Genomic DNA, 16,644 nt, shown 5'->3' on the forward strand with positions numbered 1-16,644 from the left:
AACAAGACAAAACAAATGGAAAATGAAAAACGGATCGGAGATGGCTAGAAGACCGGTGACGTCGATCACCAAACACCGCCCGAACAAGGAGAGGAACCGACTTCGGCAGAAGCTCCGGTACCGAAAAATGGATCGGAGATGGCTAGAAGACCGGTGACGTCGATCGCGAAACACCGCCCGAACAAGGAGAGGAACCGACTTTGGCAGAAGCTCCGGTACCGCTTGCCGTGTGGTAGCAGAGAGAACAGTCTGTGACTGGGTTGGCTGGAGTCTTTGATAATTTTTAGGGCCCTCCTCTGACACCGCCTGGTATAAAGGTCCTGGATGGCAGGAAGCTTGGCCCCAGTGATGTACTGGGCCTTTCGACACTACCCTCTGTAGTGCCTTGCATTCAGTTGCAATAGCAGACAGTGCTGCAACCACTGTTTTGTCAGGATGCTCTCGATGGTGCAGCTGTAGAACCTTTTGAGGATCTGAGGACCCATGACAAATCTTTTCAGTCTCCTGAGGGGGAATAGGTTTTGTCGTGCCTACTTCACAACTGTCATGGTGTGCATCGACCATGTTAGTTTGTTGGTGATGTGGTCACCAAGGAACTTGAATCTCCCAACCTGCTCCACTGCAGCCCCGTCGATGAAAAGGAGGCGTGCTCATTCATCTTTTTCCTGTAGTCCACTATCATCTCCTTTGTCTTGATCACGTTGAGGGAGAGGTTGTTGTCCTGGCACCACACGGCCAGGTATCTGACCTCCTCCCTATAGGCTGTCTTGTTGTTGTCGGTGATCAGGCCTACCACTGTAGTGTCATCGGCAAATTTAATGATGGTGTTGGAGTCGTGCCTGGCCGTGCAGTCATAAGTGAACTGAGAGTACAGGAGGGGGCTGAGCACGCACCCCTGAGGGGCCCCTGTGTTGAGGATCAGCGTGGCGGATGTGTTGTTACCTACCCTTACCACTTGGGGGTGGCCCGTCAGGAAGTCCAGAATCCAGTTGCAGAGGGAGGTGTTTAGTCCCGGTGTCCTTAGCTTATTGATGAGCTTTGAGGGCACTATGGTGTTGAACACTGAGCTGTAGTCAATGAATAGCATTCTCACATAGGTGTTCCTTTTGTCCAGGTGGGAAAGTGCAGTGTGGAGTGCAATAGAGACTGCATCATCTGTGGATCTGTTGGGGCGGTATACAAATTGGAGTGGGTCTAGAGTTTCTGGGATGAGGGTGTTCATGTGAGCCATGACCAGCCTTTCAAAGCACTTCATGGCTACAGTTGTGAGGGCTACGGGTCGGTCGTCATTTCGGCAGGGTAACTTAGTGTTCTTGGGCACAGGCACTATGATGGTCTGCTTAAAACATGTTAGTATTATAGACCCGGACAGGGAGAGGTTAAAAATGTTAGTGGAGACACTTGCTAGTTGGTCAGCGCATGCTCGTAGTACACGTCCTGGTAATCCGTCTGGCCCTGCGGCCTTGTGTATGTTGACCTGTCTAATGGTCTTATTCACATCGGCTGCGGAGCGTGTGATCAGACAGTCTTCCGGTACAGCTGGTGCTCTCATGCATGTTTCAGTGTTAATTGCCTCGAAGCGAGCATAGAAGTAGTTTAGCTCGTCTGGTAGGCTCATGTCACTGGGCAGCTCTCGGCTGTGCTTCCCTTTGTAGTCTGTAAATGGTTTGCAAGCCCTGCCACATTGGGCAGCAGGTAGCCTAGTGGAGCGTTGGACTAGTAATATCGAATCCACAAGCTTTACAAGGTAAAAGTCTTTCTGCCCCTGAACAAGGCAGTTAACCCACTGTTCCTACGCTGTCATTAAAAATATGAATTTGTTCTTAACTGACTTGCCTGGTTAAAGGTAAAATAAACAAGTGTCAGAGCCATTGTAATATGACTCGATCTTCGTCCTGTGTTTACGCTTTGCCTGTTTGATGATTCGTCGGATGGCATAGCGGGATTTCTTGTAAGCCTCCGGGTTAGAGTCCCGCTCCTTGAAAGCGGCAGAGCTAGCCTTTAGCTCAGTGCGGATGCTAGTTGGGGTATGTACGTACAGTCACTGTGGGGACGACATCATCGATGCACTTATTGATGAGGCCAATGACAGATGTGGTGTACTCCCCAATGCCAGTGGAGGAATCCCGAAACATATTCCAGTCTGTGCTAGCAAAACAGTCCTGTAGCTTAGCATCTGCTTCATCTGACCACTTTTTTAATCAATCTAGTTACTGGTGCTTCCTGCTTACATTTTTGATTGTAAGCAGGAATCAGGAGGATAGAATTATTGTCAGATTTACCAACTGGGAGAGCGATTGAATAAACCCCCACTTCCATTGCATAAAAGTCCCCGGCTACTAGGAGCGCCGCCTCTGGGTGAGCGTTTTCTTGTTTGCTTATGGCGGAATACAGCTCATTTAATGCTATATTAGTACCAGCCTCTGACTGTGGTGGTATGTAAACATCTACAAAGAATATAGATGAAAATTATCTCGGTAGGTAATGTGTTCTGCAGCTCATCATGAGAAACTCTACCTCAGGCGAGCAATAGCTCGAGACTTCCTTAGATATCGTGGACCAGCCATTGTTTAAAAAATACATAGAACGTTGCCCCTTGTCTTACCAGACACCGCTGTTCTATCCTGCTGGTATGTCGTATAACCAGCCAGTATGTTGATATTGTCGTCGTTCAGCCATGACTCCGTGAAGCATAAGATGTAGCTTAATCTTCCCAATAACTCGTCCATTTTATTGTCCAAAGATTGCATGTTTGCGAGCAGAATTGAGGGAAGTGGGGGTTTATTCGATCGCCTGCTAGTCCTCAGAAGGCAGCCCGCAATCTGCGGTTAAACCCAATGGTGAAAAAACCACATGAGATGAACTGGGCAGTTGGGTTTGTAAATGTACATGATATCACTGTTGTGTGGTAGAACGTAGCTAGCACCCACCTTTGCGCTAACCTGAGATTTTGAGCAAAGATCCACTAGATTCACACACATTGAACCTGCTCTGTAAGGAAATGAACACCACAGCAGAGACTCAATCTGCTTAAAAATAGGGGGGACACATCCCACAGGAGCTCTGTGATTTTGTTAAATTTTTCTTAGTTCATCCCTGAGTCAAACTGTGCTGCGTTTTGTGCTGTCTGAAAAATAAAGTTGTTTTTTCGCTCAGTCCCATTGCACAGCATTGTGTGCTGTCTGTTGTGTCTGCAGTGCACTGCCACTAAACTGCTACTTCTTGTCTTCTCCTTCCCCTCATCCATGCCTATCACTTGTTTCTCTGTTGCAGACATCACTCACAACCCTGTCACTCACCGCTCCCCCATGCATGCAACCATGTACACTAAACTGACACTTGCACCATAATAATCCCATACCTCCGTCAGCTCAGTCAAAACTCCTTGCTCCTTTCTGAGTGTTGTTGTACGTAGCTATCTAGTTAAGTCAAGTCTCTTGCCAACATCGAACAGAGGGGAATAACAAAAAATATATATGACCATGTAAATTACAAGTTTAGTATTTTGTAAAGAAAAGAGACTGTATTTACTATTTACCCTCCCTCGTACATGGCGGAAAATTCCCAATGTGATTTGATGTCGGCCATTTGGGAGCTAGCTCAAGAAAACTCTAGGCAACATTCTGCCTTCTCCCTACAGTTTTCAGTGGTTAGCTTAGCCCACGACTGGCTCATGTGAACTACATTCCTGTGTTTTAGCGTTTATAAATGTCATTAATCATCGCTTGTGATATGACTTTCTAAACATATGGCCCTAGTTGGTGTTCGGAACATGCTAGATAGCTAATTAGCAAAAGTATTAGTCTCTGTCTTCTGTCTGTTTTCCATAAAAGTGCGGTAACATGGAGAGAAGGCCATGTGGGAACACTAACCCTTAAAAGGTGTGTATCAATTAAACCTTTTGTGTTTTTTTGTTTTTTTATCGCCAATATGAAAAATATGGTCCTTATGCTTCCAAACCTGTCCTGCAAGCAATGCATGTTAATGTTCAGACCAAGCGTCTGGGCTCTTAATAACAAAACTGCCCCGTACAGAAGACGTTTTCGTCCGATATCTCTTATGTGTAATGGAACTGAGAGATGATCAAGGGCTATGTGGGCACTAGCTAGCTGGCTGTAGCTATTTAGCAAGTGTAGAGCATTAAGAAGAAGACGTCACCAGACATCATAGAATGTTCTTGTAGCTAATCAGAAGAATACAACTGGACAATTTAGAATGCATGCGTTCTAAATGCATATGCAAAACTTCTTGACATGAGTCTCACGTTAGCTAACCAGCCTTTGCGCTAACCTGAGATTTTGAGCAAAGATCCACTAGATTCACACACATTGAACCTGCTCTGTAAGGAAATGAACACCACAGCAGAGACTCAATCTGCTTAAAAATAGGGGGGACACATCCCACAGGAGCTCTGTGATTTTGTTAAATTTTTCTTAGTTCATCCCTGAGTCAAACTGTGCTGCGTTTTGTGCTGTCTGAAAAATAAAGTTGTTTTTTCGCTCAGTCCCATTGCACAGCATTGTGTGCTGTCTGTTGTGTCTGCAGTGCACTGCCACTAAACTGCTACTTCTTGTCTTCTCCTTCCCCTCATCCATGCCTATCACTTGTTTCTCTGTTGCAGACATCACTCACAACCCTGTCACTCACCGCTCCCCCATGCATGCAACCATGTACACTAAACTGACACTTCCACCATAATAATCCCATACCTCCGTCAGCTCAGTCAAAACTCCTTGCTCCTTTCTGAGTGTTGTTGTACGTAGCTATCTAGTTAAGTCAAGTCTCTTGCCAACATCGAACAGAGGGGAATAACAAAAAATATATATGACCATGTAAATTACAAGTTTAGTATTTTGTAAAGAAAAGAGACTGTATTTACTATTTACCCTCCCTCGTACATGGCGGAAAATTCCCAATGTGATTTGATGTCGGCCATTTGGGAGCTAGCTCAAGAAAACTCTAGGCAACATTCTGCCTTCTCCCTACAGTTTTCAGTGGTTAGCTTAGCCCACGACTGGCTCATGTGAACTACATTCCTGTGTTTTAGCGTTTATAAATGTCATTAATCATCGCTTGTGATATGACTTTCTAAACATATGGCCCTAGTTGGTGTTCGGAACATGCTAGATAGCTAATTAGCAAAAGTATTAGTCTCTGTCTTCTGTCTGTTTTCCATAAAAGTGCGGTAACATGGAGAGAAGGCCATGTGGGAACACTAACCCTTAAAAGGTGTGTATCAATTAAACCTTTTGTGTTTTTTTGTTTTTTTATCGCCAATATGAAAAATATGGTCCTTATGCTTCCAAACCTGTCCTGCAAGCAATGCATGTTAATGTTCAGACCAAGCGTCTGGGCTCTTAATAACAAAACTGCCCCGTACAGAAGACGTTTTCGTCCGATATCTCTTATGTGTAATGGAACTGAGAGATGATCAAGGGCTATGTGGGCACTAGCTAGCTGGCTGTAGCTATTTAGCAAGTGTAGAGCATTAAGAAGAAGACGTCACCAGACATCATAGAATGTTCTTGTAGCTAATCAGAAGAATACAACTGGACAATTTAGAATGCATGCGTTCTAAATGCATATGCAAAACTTCTTGACATGAGTCTCACGTTAGCTAACCAGCCGGTTAGCTTAGCTAAAGTTAGTTAGCGCCTGTTAACGTGTTTGAAGTTACTGGACATGAATAGCAACAGGCATTGTACACTTGTCATTGTTTTATATGTTTTTTTCACCTTTATTTAACCAGGTAGGCTAGTTGAGAACACTTTCTCATTTACAACTGCGACCTGGCCAAGATAAAGCAAAGCAGTTCGACACATACAACAACACAGAGTTACACATGGAATAAATAAACATACAGTCAATAGTATATATACAGAAAGTATATATACAGTATGTGCAAATGAGGTAAGATAAGGGAGGTAAGGCAATAAATAGGCCATAGTGACGAAGTAATTACAATATAGCAATAAAACACTGGAATGGTAGATGTGCAGAAGATGAGTGTAGTAGAGATGCTGGGGTGCAAAAGAGCAAGATAAATAAACAAATACAGTATGGGGATGAGGTGGTTGGATGGGCTATTTACAGATAGATACATATGCAAACATAGATACTATATGTTTGCTGGATTTTTAGTTAGGTCATCTGAGAAGGACAGTGTACCGTCTAGCTATTCTCCCAAGTACTTGTATACTCCCACGTGCTTGTATGAGAAGACTACCTCAAGCTCTAAGCCCTCAGAGGTAGTAATCACACCAGTGGAGAGAGGGGCATTCGTATTACCAAACCACATGAGTTTTCAAAGATGTCAAATTAAAAGAAAGTAGACAATGAATGTAGGGTGTTCCAGCAAGAGCGAACATTGAAATATTTATTTATTGAGGCATCAGGGAAAGCTGTGTGCTTAGTGTGCAAAGACAGCATCGCTGTCTTGAAAGACTACAACTTGTCCCAACCCTTCCAGACAAAGCATGCAGAGAAATATAGAAAAATGTCTTCTGAGCAGAGGGCAAGTGCTTCGAAAGAGTTACTTTCTCAGCAGCAATAGCAGCAAGGACTTTTCACAAAACTGTATTCATCAAACGACACAATTGCGAGAGCTAGCTATTTACAGTCCCACAAAATTGCTAAACATAGCAAGCCATTTGCTGAGGGTGAATTCATTAAAGAATGTTTAATTGACTGCAGCAATACTTTGCCCCGACAAGAAAGATCTGTTTGAAAATGTTTATCTGTCAAGAAGAACAGTGACACAACGTGTTGAGGACTTCGCAGAGAATATGGAACAACAGTTGAAAGACAAGGTAAAATATTTCACCTATTTCCCCATGGCCCTGGATGAGAACAGTGATGCATGTGACACGGTGCAGTTGTTGATATTCTTACGAGGCATAACCCCAGACTTTGAAATTACAGAGGAACTTGCTTCAGTGCAGTCAATGAAGAGCACAACCACAGGACAATATTTATTGGAGGATGTTAATAAGTGTGTGGCAAATCTGGGACTGAGTTTTGAAAAATGATCCAGTGTGACCACTGATGGGTGCCCAAATTTGGCCTTTTGATAAGGATACAAGATCAAGTAGCTGAGTTGAACCCAGATCAGAAAATGATTTTCCTGCATTGCATTATTCATCAGGAGGTTCTCTGTAAATGTGTTCTGAAAATGAGCCATGTTGTGGATACAGTCACTAAAGTGGTAAACTTCATAAGAGCAAAATCTTTAAACCACAGGCAGTTTGTCTCACTGTTGGAAGAGACTGAGTCGGGCCCTGCAGATATCCCCTACCACACAAACATGTCATGGCTGAGTCTGAGGAAGGTGCTTAAAAGGATGTGGGACCTGAAGTCGGAGAGTTATTTCAAATGAAACGAAAACATGTGGATTTCCCTCAACTGCAAGATAAAGAATGGTTGGCTGATTTTGCCTTCACCGTGGACATCATAGCCCTCATGAATAAACTGAATTCCAATCTACAAGGGAAGGGCCTTTTTGCACATCAGCTGTACGGCCTTGTCAAGGCATTCAAGGGAAAATTACTCCACCTAACCCGCCAAGTAGGTGCCAACAATCTCACCCACCTTCCGACACTTCTAGCCTGTTCCCCATCAGATAACCAGCAGGAGAAGTATACATCGCTGCTGCGTGCTTTGAACGGTGAGTTTTCTCATCGTTTTGAGGAACAAACAGTCTGCCCCTCGGTTGGGTAAACAAGCAATTTCATAGTCAACAAAGCACACAGGAGTCATGAGAAAATAGCATGAAGCACAAGAACAAAATAGAACGACTTGGGGCTAGTAAGTTCAAAGAGTCACTGCCCCAACAAGATAACTTTAGAGAGTAGCTCTCTATGAGTCCAGTAGGCTATAAAAGTATGAGATAAAAGCTAACATAATAAGCTTCACTGCAGGAATGACTGCAGGAATGTCCCTCAGAGCTGTTACCTGAGAATGTCATGATAATTTCTCTACCATAAGCCGCCTCCAACATCGTTTTAGACAATTTGACAGTAGGTCTAACCAGCCTCAAAACCGCAGATCACGTGTATGGCGTCGTGTGGGGAAGCGGTTTGCTGATGTCAATGCTGTGAACAGAGTGCCCTATGGTGGGGTTAGGGTATGATCATGCATAAGCTATCAACAACGAACACAATTGCATTTTGTCAATGGCAATTTGAATGCACAAAGGTACCGTGACAAGATCCTGAGGTCCATTGTCGTGACATTCATCAGCCACCATCACCCCATGTTTCAGCATGATAATACATGGCCCCATGTCGCAAGGATCTGTACCCAATTCCTGGAAGCTGTCTGCATACTCACCAGACATGTCACCTACTGAGCATTTTGGGATGCTCTGGATCGGCGTGTACGATAGCATGTTCCAGTTCCCGCCAATAGCCAGAAACTTCGCACAGCCATTGAAGAGGAGTGGGACAACATTGCACAAGCCACAATCAACAGCCTGATTAGCTCTATGCGAAGGAGATGTGTTGCTCTGCATGAGGCAAATGGTGGTCACACCAGATACTGACTGGTTTTCATATCTGGTAAAAGATACCTTTTTTTAAGTGTATTCCCAGTCATGTGAAATCCATAGATTAGGGCCTAATGAATTTATTTAAATTGACTAATTTCCTTATATGAACTGTAACTCAGTAAAATCCTTGAAATTGTTGCATGTTGCATTTATATTTGTGTTCAGTAATACTTTGGATTCACTGGAATCTGGAACAGAGAAAGCAGAAGTAAACCCTTAACCCAGAGACTGATATCTTGGTTACAGAATGTACTTATATTTCCAAGTGATATTTACTGTCATCGGAGCAAGATCTAGCCCCCTCATGAAGTCAGAGGAAATGACTACATTCCCACCACCCCTGCTTTTGACGCCTTTGCCTGCTGTCTTGTGTTGACATTCTGTTTTATAGGCTACCTATTTATGGCACTAAACTACAAGTCACATCAGCTTCCATTTTAGGACTTGTTATGTTACATGATGTTATTTGAATCACAACTGTTTCATCTCATCCAACAGGAGTCCTGAAGGTTTAGAACTGATTGGATATTCTAAACTGCCTTTTGAGTGTGATGTAACGGGTTCAATGGCCATGCAACTACATGCTTAATTTTTTATTTCCGCTAGAGGTCAGCAGATGGACTCTGTCAGGTCTGTGCATGTACCTGTGTGTGAGACTATCTTCATTTCAGGACATAAATGTATTTTCCATCACCAATTTACAGTTTGAATCAGGACTTGAATACTTTATTTTAGCGCAGCAAATATGCAGTATGTCACACCGGCACCATTTTTGCCACCATATTAGATTTGTGAGTGTTTTAATGATCCTATATAAAAATGTAAAGGTGCAAAATGCAGAATTTGCTCTTTTCCTGGTCGTCAAAATAATTAGCCTAGTTTTGGGTTTATGTGACAAAACAAACACTCAGAGTGTAGAGAACTAATGTACCATCTAAACCTCTTTGAAATATATTTTAAATAACCATATTAAACGTATTTTCAGCTGTTTGAACATAAAACGTGAAGCATAAAAATAGCGCACAAAGAACAGATCTACCGCTTCTTAGACTTGCTTTCAATGAGAATGACAGATCTATAACTCGCATTTCAGTCCAGATACAAGGCAAGGTTGGTTTGTTTCCGGCACCTGGGCTGCCAGTTGTCAAACCCTGCTCTAGAAAAAATGGGTGGCCCTTGAGCTCAGCACAGCACAGCTCGCATCAGACCTTAATATGGCATTATACCTTGTCATGAAACACAACAGAGGTGTGAAATTTAAAGCTGAGAGCCACTAATGTTTTTCAAGGTATCAGCCCACAAGCAAAATGCACTTTTAGTATGAGCTTTATTTAACATGTTGTATGATAGTCTACCAAACACTTGGATACAAAATAACTCACTTATGGTGGTACAAAATTGATTGTCAGCTCTATTCAAAAACTGTCATTTGATTTAATTTGATACTTTTCTGCACAGATCTGTGTTATTTTGTACCAAAAAAATGTTGCCTGCAATGCCAAACACCTTAACAAATCTTTTGACACTTAGCAGTAGGCAACTATTCAGCATGAGCTTCAACCCTAAATGTGATTAGTTGATTGTCCTTCTCCCCAAGCAGGTCAACAGAGGACCAATGATAAAGGGGATTCAGTCTCATACAACAACAAGGTGTTTGAAAACATCAGTTTAAGTATGCAAACCCAACAGAGACAGGCGACCACTGCATCCATCCAGGAACAATGCATTTATGAGAACAAAACCATTTAAATCTCACTGTCACTCCTTTTTCCTCTTTTTATTTGAGTTCATAGGTATTTGTAGCCTTTAGCCAATTTTCAAATATGGTAGTATTGTTGTGTGATGCTTTACTATCCCAGATCAAGGTATTGTTGAATCGATCAAACATTGGACCAGAGTGTCTTGAATGCTAGCTCAGTTGAACATGTCCAAGCTACAGAAATAGTAATTTAATATATCTGACAGTCACCCATAAACTCCTACCCTACATTCACTCTGCACATAAATTGGATGGTTGCCAGTTATATAATTACATTGTATATAACGTTTTCCTCTTGCTGTCATTTTTAATGTGACATAAAACCTTAATGTGCATGTGTGAATCACTCTATAAGAGTGTTTGGGCCAATGAATGTAACGTCCTCAACTGCTGCTTAGGACTTATTTTGTATGAGCTTTGCATTATATATATTTTCTGACTTGGAGATGAAAAGTCTAACCTAATATATCAATCCTGTAAACATGTATTGCAAAAAAAAAATCGGGAAATGGGTTTAATGAACTGTTCATCTGCGTTACACATGCAGATTCATGACTTTTCAGTTATTTGTAAGTACGCATTGGTTGTGCCAGAAAAGGCTTAACAACTCTGACTTCCTGTTTCAGTGTCAACATTGCTGTCAATGCTGTGGTCTACTTTTACTTTACTGAAAACAACTATGGTGCAGCCTCTCACAACCACCACTCAGTAATGTTGTGGCCACTTCTGCAGTTTTCTCCATCGTTGACTGCAGTATGCTTTTTGACCTGGTAGTTTGTTTCACAGTTTCATGACATTAGCCATAGTCTTCATACATTCTCAAGTCCCCCTCTGTTCACCAAAGTCAGAGAGAAAGTATCTAAAAGGTAGGATAAGAGAGTGTGAGAATTGGAGGAGAGGTGGTGATGCATGTGGGTAATTTTCACATTTTGTTTTGCTGGACAAAATCTTAAAACTAATCTTAAAACCTAGCTGCCCATTATAACCTGATACTCTTTCTGGGTCTAGTTCTAATCTGAAAATTATTTTTAACACCTAGCTAACTATTGCAATTTTACTTGCCTTCTCTAAATAGGTTTTTATTGTATGTTTCTTGCCAAAGTAGAGCTTTAGATAACTCTGTAATGAAAAGCGTTAAACCATAGTATTACTAAGTGTGTTAAAAAAAAAAAAGATTCACATGAGCTGTGAACTCTCTGTTTCAATTCGCCATATGACCATGGGCTGAGTATCTGCATGCTGTTGCAAACTGTTTCAATGTTTTATTATAGTATGTGAACGATATTTCTAAAGCTAATATGGATGTTTGTGTATTTTAGAATACAACTACAACTTAGACTGGTGAATCCAGAATGAATGCTACATTCACTAATGTTGATTGAAAAATAGTGAAAATAGCTTATTCTGGATTCACCATGCTAACAACAACTTGGGCTACAAGTCAAACCATTATCAGTAGTTAAACCCAATGGTGAAAAAATCACATTGGGTCTGTAAATGGGTCTGTAAATGTCACTCAAGGCGTGTTGTGTGGTAGAGGGTAGCTAGCACCAATCAGCTAACATGAGATGTTGAACACAGAAGCACTAGACTCACACTCATTGAACCTGCGCTGTGAGGAAATTGATACGAGATGCAATGGTGATATAAATTATAGTGGTTCACACAGCGACACAGAGGACGTAAGTACAGTGCATATCTTGAGGATTTGGATGCAGGTGTCTTTAACTAATAGATATGGTGTATTCAAACAGATTTGTTCATTCCATCTTAATTAAAAAATGTATATTTAAATGTAAAAAATGTTATTATTTTAACTGCACTATGGAAAAATCAGTCAAATATGAGAGTAAACGGAATGCTTCTTGAACGATTTTTGTATTCAACTTCTGTTAAATCTATTCACTGAGAGACTTGCATATGCTTTAGGTCCGCAAGACTCCACACTTCTGTGTCAGAATCTTGCAACAAAAATAGAACTGCAATACTGCGATAGATAGAACTGCGATAGAACTGCAATATTCAACATACTTTAATGTCTACCATTCAAAATAAAATGTATTTGTTATTTTGGAAACTTCACAAAAAACATTTCTGTCATTCCATGCATGTTTTCAGTGTATGATACAAGCCACACTTCACGTACTGAACCTCTTGTAATCACAGGATGTGAAGGTTGAAAAACCACTGAAATGTTGTGTTTAAGTAACTGTCTTATCTTTGTCGTTGCTCTTTTTGGAACAGATGTCGGTGCTCTATTCTTCTGTTCTGCATTTGGCAATGCTTCTGAGTCTCCACTCAGGTAATGTGAAATGCTTTGACAAAACCTCTTCATACATGATACATGATACATTTAGAGACTGCACTTACTATGAAAACTGTGGACACTTAAGGTACAGTTTTGTTCTAAGGGGAGGGGTGGGGGGTGGACTATCGTAGGTCAAATTATAATTTATGATTGGATAAGACAGAATCAGTGCCTTTACAACTGAAATATGAAAATTATGGAACTGAAATGAAAAGTGATTACTGAGAGACTTGCTGTTTGGTTTTACACTTATGGTAAATATAGTAGACAGACCCTACATTTATTGACTTAATACATTTGTCCCAGCCAGTATGGAGCTGGGAAGTGAAGTGGCTTAAAATAGTTTTACAATTGTCATGAGGTGTATCACCACCTGAACCAGTTAATCACCTGTTTTCTCAGACTGATCAACATTGATCTATTTTTCTACAGGTTTGCAGAACCTAACTACACTGCCAAATCCAACAGCAGTCATATTACACAAAGGAAATTCAGTGACGATCCACTGCACCCACAATTTACCCAATGACATTGAAATATTTACAGTAACTATAAAAGGAACAGAGGTGCTGTGCTTTTCTCAGTTTAACAGACAAGAGTGTCTGGTGTCAAAGACATGTAAAGAAAGCATACAAATTAAGTGGAATAATGAGACCAGAGAAATCTCCTTTTCACTGATGAATCTACAGATAAATGATTCTGGACTTTACTCTTGTGAAGTGAAAAGAGCTGCACCTCCACCCGCACAAGTTTTCTCAAAAAACATAACTATTTGTGTAACAGGTTAGTGATCTCTGAAAATACTTGATAGAACTACAATCTACATGTAAAACCATTATGACCCTGTCATCACATGGTATGTGAATGCTAGTTGCCTCCAAATTGAAAATAATTTGTCTACAGTTTAAACTCTTTGTTTACACTTTTATTTCTGCATCTGCAACTTTCTGTTTGTGCATCCAGCCCCTCCTGCAGTGTCTGTGTCTGATGTAAAGGAGTCCAGTAGTGGACTTCCCATGTTGCTGTGCTCCTCTCAGGGGTTTTACCCAAAGACCATAGAGCAGGTGTGGTTTAGAGATGGTCAGCTCCTCAACACCAGACTTTCAGACAGGCAGAGAGAGGTCAACACAGATGGTTCCATCACCGTCCACTCCTACCTGCCTCTGTCCTCAGGACCCAGCCAGGCTGGCCTCTATCTCTGCTGGGTCAACCACTCTTCCCTCAGCCATCCCATCACTGTCAATCACACAGTCATGTCCAATGGTGAGAGCTAAGTGTTAATAAATCAGGATTGCTAGTTGACAATGTAATCGGTTGATTTCTATATCTATGTAATATAATGTTGGTGGTCTACACAACTTTTCCATAATATCTTGTGATACAGTGTACTCCAAAAGTATTGGGACAGTGACATATTTTTGTGGTTTTGGCTGTGTACTCCAGCACTTTGGATTTGAAATGATCTGGTTAGAAATTACAGCACTTTTTGTACATTGTCCCCCTATTTTACAGGACCAAAAATATTGGGACAAATTCACTTACATGTGTATTCAAGTAGTATAAAGTATTTGGTCCCATATTCATATCACACAAAGACTACATCAAATTTGTGACTCTACAAATTTGTTGGATGCATTTGCTGTTTGTTTTGGTTATGTTTCAAACGGTTCACCCAATATGGATGAAAATAACCTCAGATTAAATCTGACAGTCTGCACTTTAACCTCATATTCACTGTATAATTTCAAATTGAAAGTGCTGGAGTACAGAGCCAAAACAACAACCAATGTGTTACTGTCCCTATACTTTTGGAGCTCACCACCATTCAATCACCATTCTAAGAGAATGGTGGATCCATTTTTCAATATACTGATCTAACTTCTATTCTTTCTGGCAATAATTATGTTTTGGGGTACTGTATGTCAATAATTTTTCTCATTATTTAATGAACATCACACACTTTTCCTGATATTTTTTAGGTGTCCCAGTGCATTGGCCATTTATTGTGGTCAGCATTGGAGCAGTCTTGATTCTAGTGGTCCTTATCATCATGATCATCAAGTGTACACATTTCAGTGAGTAATTAGCTTTTCTGTTTCGCATGCTTGACATCGTGATAGCATGATATGATATATTAAAGATGCACTCTGGAATTTTAAGCTCAACAAATTCATAACATATTGCACGAATGAGGTTTGTAGCATCACACAAATTGCTAAATCCCTATGATATAATACGAATTGCAAAATTCGCAACATGACACAAAATGTATGATGCAGTACACAATTTGATGACGTAGTACACAAAAAACTGACCTGTGTTGGCTCGTGAGCACCACTTTCAAACTACTGGCTGAAATGATACAAGAGTTTTAGAGTGCATCTCTAAGTATCAAGCACTAGATGTGTAATGCATTAGAAAACACTAAAAATTGTTAACTACATTTCCAATTATAGTACAAGTCATAAACATACAGTAATGTTTGGGAGTCGGGTTTTTTCTAGGGGAATTATTTGTGACATATTTCCCAATCGAACATATTTTGTTACAGTGCATTTGGTCCAGTTGATCAATGTCACATTGATTTTTATCCAGAGAGAGTCAAACACCTTTTTCTTCTTGGAAAATCCCAAGAACCTGTCCACACTGTCTCCTCCGTGACTGAGAACATCATCTACTCAACACTGGGAGACCATCATCCAATCACTCTCTCCACTGCTGTACCAACATAGACAAGGGATCAACAAGCAGTACTGTACCAATAGGGCCATAGACAGTACCACCTGATGTACCAAATCCTAGGATGGGATCCTAGCTGCAGATGAATCATGTAGGACTTTCTCAGAATCACCATGTTTGGGACACTTGACTGAGGAATGAAAAAATATAAATTTGCTTGTAGGCTATCTATTCTAATGATGTGCATAAAATCAATTTGATGTTGAATGGTTCTCCATACTGTAATGCCTCTGATTATGTTAATCTCAGATAATCCAATGATGACTGTCATTGATACCAGTAATAGTCTCTCTATGTCTGGGTAGCAGCCCAGTACAATTCCTCCTCCCAGCTGCCCACTGCACGGAGGCTAGGAAACACTGTCACCACTGATAAATCCATGAAAATTGAGAATTTCAATAAGCATTTTTCTACAGCTGGCCATGCTTTCCACCTGGCTACCCCTACATTTTCTCTATTGTGTTATTGGCTGTATGTTTTGTTTATTCCATGTGTAACTCTTGTGTTGTTGTTTGTGTCGCACTATTTTGCTTTATCTTGGCCAGGTCGCAGTTGTAACTAGCCTACCTGGTTAAATAAAGGTGAAATAAAATAAAATTTAAAAAAATGATATGCCATTAAAAAACATATTACATTTTATTTCTGTGAAATGTATTTTTGATGGAGACCTCCCTTAGAGAGCAACTTGTATAAACACAGCATACTATCATACATTTAGGACATGTAGCAACAAAGCAATATATACAGTGGGGCAAAAAAGTATTTAGTCAGCCAACAATTTGGCAAGTTCTCCCACTTAAAAAGATGAGAGAGGCCTGTAATTTTCATCATAGGTACACTTCAACTATGACAGACAAAATGAGGGAAAAAATCCTGAAAATCACATTGTAGGATTTTTAATGAATTTATTTGCAAATTATGGTGGAAAATAAGCATTTGGTCAATAACAAAAGTTTATCTCAATACTTTGTTATATACCCTTTGTTGGCAATGATAGAGGTTAAATGTTTTCTGTAAGTCTTTTCACACACTGTTGCTGGTATTTTGGCCCATTCCTCCATGCAGATCTCCTCTAGAGCAGTGATGTTTTGGGGCTGTTGCTGGGCAACACAGACTTTCAACTCCCTCCAAAGATTTTCTATGGGGTTGAGATCTGGAGACTGGCTAGGCCACTCCAGGACCTTGAAATGCTTCTTATGAAGCCACTCCTTCGTTGCCCGGGTGGTGTGTTTGGGATCATTGTCATGCTGAAAGACCCAGCCACGTTTCATCTTCAATGCCCTTGCTGATGGA

At 40.8% G+C, this 16,644-nt stretch overlaps 1 protein-coding gene and 1 pseudogene across 4 annotated transcripts; both read left to right on the forward strand.

Moving 5' to 3' along the window:
- Positions 1 to 7,045: 7,045 nt before the first annotated feature.
- Positions 7,046 to 7,724, forward strand: LOC149979953 (general transcription factor II-I repeat domain-containing protein 2A-like; annotated as a pseudogene).
- Positions 7,725 to 10,965: 3,241 nt separating this feature from the next.
- LOC110533459 (tapasin-related protein) lies at positions 10,966 to 15,990 on the forward strand. Of its 4 annotated transcripts, none has more exons than XM_036989851.2 (6): positions 10,966 to 11,170; positions 12,549 to 12,606; positions 13,045 to 13,395; positions 13,576 to 13,875; positions 14,592 to 14,687; positions 15,208 to 15,990. In XM_036989851.2, the coding sequence occupies exons 2-6, from the start codon at positions 12,549 to 12,551 to the stop codon at positions 15,342 to 15,344; spliced, it is 942 nt and encodes a 313-aa protein (XP_036845746.2). In that variant the 5' UTR covers positions 10,966 to 11,170; the 3' UTR covers positions 15,345 to 15,990. The 4 variants fall into 4 exon arrangements, with proteins under 4 accessions (XP_036845746.2, XP_090042216.1, XP_021473363.3 ...); XM_090186090.1 differs by having other exon boundaries at positions 15,247 to 15,990; XM_021617688.3 differs by lacking the exon at positions 10,966 to 11,170 and adding an exon at positions 11,856 to 11,986.
- The last annotated feature ends 654 nt before the right edge of the window (positions 15,991 to 16,644 follow it).

Source organism: Oncorhynchus mykiss, chromosome 10 (assembly GCF_057628025.1).
Source record: "Oncorhynchus mykiss isolate SJ-2025 chromosome 10, ASM5762802v1, whole genome shotgun sequence".
Lineage (NCBI taxonomy): Eukaryota > Metazoa > Chordata > Actinopteri > Salmoniformes > Salmonidae > Oncorhynchus > Oncorhynchus mykiss.